Here is an 8,559-nt window from a genome sequence, read left to right as displayed (position 1 = left end):
TTCATTTTCTTTTCTATGCAACTCTTCTTCTCGTTTAATAAGAAAAGATTCCCTTTCTTTGATTAATTGCTCTCTTCTTTCTAATTCCATTTCTTTCTTTTCAATGGTACTTTTCAATTGAAACAATTGTTCTTGCCATACTTCTAATTCTCTTTTATTGAGAGGTGTTTTATCCATAACAATTTTCAAATATCAAAATACAGTTTCTTCAAACATTTATTCGTCTTCTATTCGTCATTCTTTCTTTTTCAAATAACATTCTTATGAAAATTTATGTTATTCAGTTAAACTATAATAAAAGTAAAAATGAATTATATTAATTTTTTGTTTTTGAAAGAAATATATTTTTAGAAAATCGGTCCAACAACAACAAAATATCTCTTTATAGTCTTTCTTCAAGAACTTAAAACGTTATTTTCTTATGGCTTCAAAAGAAGACACAAGTGATGATACAATAATTGAAAATCTTATTGTTTTTTTAATGTAATAAAAAAGATAAAAAGTGAATGAAAAAAATCTTTTTTTAATAAATAAATTGTGATTGTTTTTTTTGAGAAATTACTTAATTGTTATTTCATCATTTGAAACTCTTAATAAAAAAGATATTAAACAGATTTTTTAACTGAAAAGTTGAGATTTATTTTTATGTGAAAAGGTAATGAATTAATTAAGAATATTGATAAATAAAAATAAAAACTATTAGTTTAACTCAATCACAACACTCAACAATTTATTAAATAACTAATAAGAAAGGAAAATTTAGTCTTATGACTTGATGGCATTTGTTAGAAAAACAAAAATTAAACTCCATATGATATAATTTATATTTAATGAAAGTACTTTAATAATAACTAACAATGTTTTTTTCAAAGACTTAAAACAAATATGTTTTAGTTTACAACAAAGAATGTTAAAAAGAAAAAGAAGATATTTTGTCAAATTTAATTACAGTAAAATCCTAATTAATCAATTTCAATAGCCACATTCAAATCTTTTCCATCTTCATAATTATAAAATTGAATTATTTTGTCATTATTTACTTCTACACACCAATCCTCATCCTTAGCCATTTTCATAATTTCCATAAAGTGAGAGTCAATAACAATTTCATTAAATGAACACCTTTTTCCACAAGGACAAGTTTCATATTGAACGACATGACTAATCATTGTTTCAATATCATAACACTGAGTATGTTTACAATTTCTTCCTTTGCACGGATAATATAATTTATTTGGGAAGAACAGTTTGATTATTTCATGAGAATTATAATGAAATGAAGAGTAATTATCAGTTTCTGATTTAATCATATCAGCCAATTCGTCGATACTATTCTCTTTACCACGAAATAAAACAAGTGTGTTATTATGAGAAGTATGAAGGCTATGCTTTCCATAATCTAATCGTTTAAAATATTCATTTTGATAACAATTTAAATAACTCATTGAAAATATATAAAAGTCATGTAAAATATAGTCTTTATCATATAATGTTGTTGTTTTTTCTCCTCCATTAGGTAAGACAATAACAAAAGATACGCTATCATCAACAATACATTCTATTTGCTTTCCAATTTCTACTATTTCAAATATATCAAAAATTGGGTATAGTCGTTGTATTAAATATTGACGTGGAAATGGTTCAATTTTTTGGGTAAAATATTGTTTTACCATTAATCCAAATTCAAATGGTGTTGAACTTAAAATTGGTAAATTAACATACTTTTGTAATTCAGGAAAAGATGAGTGTAATACTTGAACTAGTCCAATTGCCTTTCTTAATTTATTATTACCAAATTTACTGTAGTCTATACTTTTAATATTGTCTCTCGTAATTTCTAATTCTTCTTTGATAGCTTCATAATACGGTTGTCGTAATAATTGATATAATTCCATTTTTATTAATTAGTTAGTTCTTTTTCTTATTTAAAATATCCATTTTATTTTCTTAAAAAAAAAAACAATTCTTTTTATTTTTATTGTTTCTAATATCCTCTTATTCAAAAAAGAATGGTTGAACAAAAGTAGTGTTTGATATAGATAAAATAATAATTTTTCAACACTTATATAATTCAACTGTACATATATCTATTCATTAACATTTTTTGCTCTTCTATTAATTTTTATAACATTTCTTATAAACGTTATTATGTTATTTAAAGAACATATGTTTATTTATTATCTACTTCATTGAGTTGTCATCTATCTTGATTATATCTTTTATTAACTGCTATTTTTATGAATGTACTTCGTTTTTGTTATTAAAGTATACTATCTCATATCTATATCAATAGATTGTTTGTGATATCCATCAGATAAATTCTTGAGTAGTATATCTTTTTGGATAAAAAAATAAAAGTATTTTCACTAAGAATCAATTATCACTTTTATATCATTATTATTATACGTAATCTAGTAATCTTTCTCCATGTGATTTTTCCAAATTATTCAAATCATTTATATTGAATACTATTTATAAAAATATAATAATAGGTACAAAAACTATTAAAAATTATAAAAGATATTTAGAATCTATTTAGAATCTATTTTATAGATATATTCTAATAATGGTTATAAAATTAAAACGAACGGAATGAAAACTGAAAATACATTCAAATAATACAGTAAAGAATTAATAACAATTTGAGACAAAAATTACTGAAAAATAAAATTAAAGAATAATTATTTAATGAATTAAGCTAAGTATAAAAGAAGTTTTAAAAGGTGAATGAATAAATTACTACGAAGAAATAATATAGAAATAAAAAAAATGTAATGATAAAAGTAAAATTAAAAATAAATGGTTAAACTATAAGAAAAAAGTACAAAAGTATTAACAGAAATATTAATATTCAAGAAAAAGTATTAGTGATTAAACAAAATAACTTATACAAAATGAAGAGTATTTAAACTATGAATATTTACCAAAATAACAACTAAAAAGTTTATTTGATTGATACATTTTATAAATTTTTATTAAAGCTACAGAAATAATTGTTAATTATTCAAACCTACATTATCAATTCGAAATAGAAATGAAAAATTAATTGATATTCTTTTATAAAAAAGAATTTACTTGAATTGAAACATTTAAAAAAAAAATTAATGTTTTTTAAGTAACAATCAAAGCAGAGAAATAGATATAAACGAATTAATATTATTTATTAATGAGTCTTATATTACAAAATAAAAATAAATCGAATTACATGTTCAATACAAGTCATACAAAATTAAATTAATCATAATTAATCATAAAAAAGAATAAATATTAACCATCATAAAATAACTATGAAAGAAAATAATATTTAAAGCTTAATTAAATGGTAAAAAGAATATTTAAAATAAGACACAAATAAATAAAGTTAATTGAAGATTAAAATATTACTTAATATCAAGAAATGTAATTTTAAAGTAGTAAAAATTTTTGCTATAATAACCAATTTATGTTATGCAACGTCTTATATACCTAGACTGGAAAATAACATCATAATGTTTAAAAGGAATTTTGTTTGATAATAATCATTAAGAATATCAACTGATAATATTATTTATATAAAAGGCATATACCAAAAAATATACTAAACCCTTTCGCACAATCATTTTTTTCTGAATTTTAGGTTAAGTATTATTTCTATAATTTCTAAGGAAAAGACTGTCTATAAACATTTTTAATTTTTTGGGGTATATTTTTTTTACAAGAAAAGGGGTAATTATTAAATATGAGCAATTGACATACACACCGGAGTTTATAGATCCATTTAAAGTATGTCTCAAGCCGAAACAATAATGAAGGGGTATATAATCTTTCACTTAGACAATGGTAAATATGTACAAGATATAACATCTGATAGTTCAATCAATATATCTGAGTATGAACAAGAAGTATCAGAAAAAAACAAACAAAAATTTGGTTTTTGGTTAGAAGATAAAGAAGGAGTGATTTTCAAATTTACTAAAACTACAGAAAATAATGAAAAAGAGTATTGTTGGTGTTATAAAAGGAAAGGGACTACACGCAGTTCTTTAGTTATATTTAATAATGACAGTGAAACAATTTATAACCATATAAAAAATTTACCAAGAAAGAAAAATGATATTGAACCATGGCTAAAAAGAGAATTTGGTGAAGTAATCATAAAAGAACAAAAAGAAATTAAACAAGAAAACAATCACACACAAAAAGACACTGATGATAATGGTGAAACACAAAAAGAAAATCAAATAAATATTCAAGAACAAAAGAAATTAGAAGAAAATGATGAGAATATAAACACAATAAAAAATGATAAAAAAGCATTTACAGATAAAATCAATACAGATGATAAACCAACTAAAATTGAAGAAATAATAGAGAAAGACAAATTTGAAATAACAACTGAACAACAAATAAATGAAGAAAGTAAAGGAGAAGAAATTAAACAAAATAATCAAGAAAATAAACTAAAAGAAAATGATAATAAACAAGACAGCACGGAAGAATATAAAATAGAAGATGAGAAGTCACAAGAAAGGAACTTACACATTAAAGAAGAAAATGAAACTATTAAAAGTGAAAAGGAAGAAAATCAACAAATTAAAACAAGCACTCCACTACAAACAACAAAAGAAATTGAACCTCAACAAAGTAGTCAAGAAGAAATATTAGAAAAAGTAATAGCAAATGAAAATGAAAATACAAATATCAATAGAGAAGTTGAAAAAACACAAAATGAAACCGAAAGTAAAGAACGTGAAAGTAATAATATAGAAAATGATAAAAAAATATACCTTGAAACACAAATTGTTGAAGAAACATCAATTAAGGCAATTTCTAAAAATGAAGATAAGTCAGGTGATATACAAATATTTGGTCAAGAAGGAAACAATAAATCCAGTGAAGAAGAAGTTAATAAAGAAGAATTAAACAATGAAGAAGATAAAAAAGAAGAAGATAAAAAAGAAGAAAATGAACGTAATAAAAATGAAAATAATGATGAAGATAGTCAAAAGAAAAAAGAAGAATTTAAAAAGTGTGATGAATTGGCAGATACATTGGAAAGTATAAATGAAAACAAAGAAAGTTTTGATACATTTAATAAAGAAGAAAATACAATTGACAAACCAGAAATTCAATCTGAAAATAAACAACAAATTGAAGAAGGTAGTCAAACAATTAACCCAAAACAAGAGATTATTAAGAAAGAAAAGAAAATTCAAGAAATCAAAGATGATAAAGAAAAGGTTGAGAAAAGTGAAAGTAACATCCTTCAAGAAGAGGTGTTAAGTAATAGTCCTGAAGAACTTAAAAACAGTGGGGATATTGAAAATGATAACGGTCAAAAGGTGGTAGAAAAGAACATTACTGATATAAAAATGGAAAATATTAAAGAGAATGAAATAAAAGTCTCAGAAAATGTCTTAGAAGAAACAGAGATAGATATCACAAAAAAACCAATACATGAAACAACACACGATGAGATTTCAAATGAAGAGGAAGAAGACAAAACCCAACAATTAAAAAAAACAATACTAGAAGAAAACAGCGAAGGAAAAGTCGAAACAATACAAGAAGCAAAGAATGAGATTATTAACGAAAAGCCTCAAGGACAACAACAAAAAGAAGAAGATACAATCTCAGAAGTAAAAATAGAATCACTACAAGAAGAAAATACAACACATGAAATAAAAACAAAAATAGAAGAAAATAAACAAACAACTATTAATGAAGAAGAACAAAATGAGGTTGACACAGCAAAAATAAAAAATGAAGATAACAATTATATAAAACTAGAAAAAAAAACTATGGAAGATGAACATAGTGAAGACATTGAAAATAAAACTGAAACATCACAAGATATTGAAGACATAACAAACATTAAGGAATTGAATAAGCGAGAATATGAAAATAATACAGAAGGAAATAATAATGGTAATAACCTTGAAACAAAAAATGAAGATAAACCATTAACTGAAGAAAGTGAAATAGAAGAAATTACACAAAAACAGATAGAAGAAAAACAAATTGAAAAGGAAAGTAACAATGTAGAAAGTAAACAACTGGATGTAGAAAATAATAATACCATACAATTGAAAGAAGAAGAAAAAAATAAAACTGAACTAAAAGATAACAATAATGAGAAAGAAGAAGACAACTTCATAAAAGATAATATTGAAAAAACTCAAAATGATAGTGAAAGAAAAATAGAAAATCATACAGAAGCAGATGAACTTACTAAACAAACACCAAACCTACTTGATAAAGAAGAGATTGACAATGAAAATGAAGAAATAACTAAAATACAACAAACAATTAATAAAGAAGAAGATATTAAAGAAGAAGATATTAAAGAAGATAAACAAAAAAAGAGCCTAACCAATGATGAAAGCACAGAAGGAAAACAACAACAACACACTGAACTTAATGAAAAAGAAACAATACAAACATCAGAAGATGAAAATAGTATAATAGAAAATTCAGAACAAGAATATAATGAAGATGGACCAAAAGAAGGGAATTGGGAAATAAGTTATCATATGTTTAATGTTGGTCAGGGTGATTGTGCGTTGTTGTTAATAAAAAATTATAATGGAAATAAGTGGATAGTCAGAAAAAGAGTTTTAATTGATGCTGGGAACCAAAATAAATTAAAAGAACGGAATTTAGGAAAAGAACAATATAATTTCTTAAACAAAATCCTTTTTAAACTAAACCTTAATAAACAAAGTAAAACATTTGATGCTATTATTATTAGTCATTGGGATGCAGATCATTATAAAGGGTTATTAAACACAGGTTACACCACAGATTACTTATTTTGTCCTCAAGAAAGTATTAAACATGAATTTATTAAAAGTTTACAACCGAAAAAGACTTACATAGGAATAGATGAAATTTTTGGTACTTCTTCAAAACTTAAACCAGTTTCTGTCATTGACATACTTTTTGGAGAAAGAGAGTTTGGTAAGAAAAACCATATAGACATTCAACTCATTGGATGTGATGGAATGATCGCATTTGAAAATAACCCACTTCCATCAGAAGGCAATTCATTCTCCGCAACAAATAGATCTTGTTTATCTTGTTTAATTAGCGTTAGGGATATTCACTTATTAACTTGTGGTGATCTTGGAATAAATTGCGATGACTATGTGAGACGATGCATCCATTCAATGGGAATAAACCAGATACAGATTATTAAAGTCAACCACCATGGCTCAGAAACTACTTTTAATGAAAATAAATTTATAAATGAGTTCAATCATCAATACATTCTGTTTTCATATGGAAAACATGATAGATATAAACACCCAAGTACGTCAGTATTAGCGTGTGCATTAACTAAATTCAAAGGCACTGCTATTGCCACTAATTATCCACTATATTCTCCTAGTTACAAAGAAATAATTGATGAAAAATTAATAATTGGTAGTAAAGGCATAACTGTTAGTATGCATTATAACAATACTTATGATGTTAAAGCAGATAACTTCACTGCACATGAAGATCTTAATGAAAACAAGTTTGTTACAACTAATCCACCTGTTGAAATAATTGAGGGTGTCGAAAATGAAAGGGATATTGAAGAAGAAACGAAACAAAAAAAGAAAGAAGAACAAACCAACGAACTCAAGTGCGATGATGAAACTAAAGGAATAACCCCAAAAAAAGAAGATGTTGAAAATAACCAAAACGAAGTTTCTTTATCTGATTCATCTGTCTGTTCCTCTTTAATTTTGTCACTTCCTTCTCATGAAAATAATATTTCAAAAGAAGTAACTGATGAAGTAAGTGACAGTCAAATAGACTTAAGTATTAACAATGAAACAATTATTAATCAAACAGAATTATCTGAGGATAATAAAGAGAATAGAATGACAAATGAAGAAGAAGATATTTATCGAATTGTTAAAGAAATGATTAAGGGGACATGCCTTGAGAAGTATCTTACACCAGAAATAATAAAAGACTGTAAACATTATGAAAAAGAAGAAGTTGTGAAATTATTACAAACAATGGGATTAGAAGAAATAATTCAAAAGAATCAATATTATTTTGAATAAAAAAAACAAAAAGAAATAAATATTTCTAATCAATTGAATTAAGATTTAGATGTTTAATCCTTTTTCTTTTCTTTTGCAAGAGAAGCAAGTGAAACTTTTGGAATAGAGAATCCACAAGCAATCATTGAAAGAATATATCCAATAGCAGGATAAGCAACAAACAAAATGAAATTATGCCCAGTGACATTAATAGAATTTAATATGTAAACTCTATTTTTGCTTAAAGAAACAGTGACAAACATACAAACAATCATCATAGAAAAACCAATTCCATTTGCAGCTACATAATAATTGATTCCATGTTTTTGTTTACTAAAGAAATTATTACAAAGTGGTACTGCAAAATAACTACCAATAATATAAATAATCCACATAAATGGAATAAATTTCATTGAAATGAAGAATGAAAGAGAGAATTTTTGGATTATAATATAAAAAGTAAGTCCAAAAAGAGCTGGAACCATTGAAATTGTTGAGAAATATTCGTCTTTAATAAATGGACCAATCCATTTAGCATAAT

At 24.5% G+C, this 8,559-nt stretch overlaps 3 protein-coding genes and 1 pseudogene across 3 annotated transcripts in view; 1 reads left to right on the top strand and 3 right to left on the bottom strand.

Moving 5' to 3' along the window:
• EHI_145990 (uncharacterized protein) overlaps positions 1–259 on the bottom strand; it is a gene marked incomplete at both ends in the record, with an annotated part of 1,522 nt that extends 1,263 nt beyond the window's left edge. The window contains one exon of the mRNA XM_001913741.1: positions 215–259. Within this exon, the coding sequence (XP_001913776.1) occupies positions 215–259 (45 nt within the window). The remainder of the gene's footprint in view (positions 1–214) is intronic.
• Positions 260–962: 703 nt separating this feature from the next.
• EHI_145980 (uncharacterized protein) lies at positions 963–1,895 on the bottom strand (the record flags this gene model as incomplete). The annotated part of the gene is made up of 1 exon (XM_650624.1): positions 963–1,895. The coding sequence occupies one exon, from the start codon at positions 1,893–1,895 to the stop codon at positions 963–965; it is 933 nt and encodes a 310-aa protein (XP_655716.1).
• Positions 1,896–3,764: 1,869 nt separating this feature from the next.
• EHI_145970 (uncharacterized protein) lies at positions 3,765–8,039 on the top strand (the record flags this gene model as incomplete). The annotated part of the gene is made up of 1 exon (XM_650625.1): positions 3,765–8,039. The coding sequence occupies one exon, from the start codon at positions 3,765–3,767 to the stop codon at positions 8,037–8,039; it is 4,275 nt and encodes a 1,424-aa protein (XP_655717.1).
• Positions 8,040–8,092: 53 nt separating this feature from the next.
• Positions 8,093–8,559, bottom strand: part of EHI_145860 — a 1,315-nt pseudogene continuing 848 nt past the window's right edge.

Source organism: Entamoeba histolytica, genomic scaffold, assembly GCF_000208925.1.
Source record: "Entamoeba histolytica HM-1:IMSS scf_1104750518505 genomic scaffold, whole genome shotgun sequence".
Taxonomy (NCBI): domain Eukaryota; phylum Evosea; order Mastigamoebida; family Endamoebidae; genus Entamoeba; species Entamoeba histolytica.
This window is presented reverse-complemented; position numbering and strand designations above follow the sequence as displayed.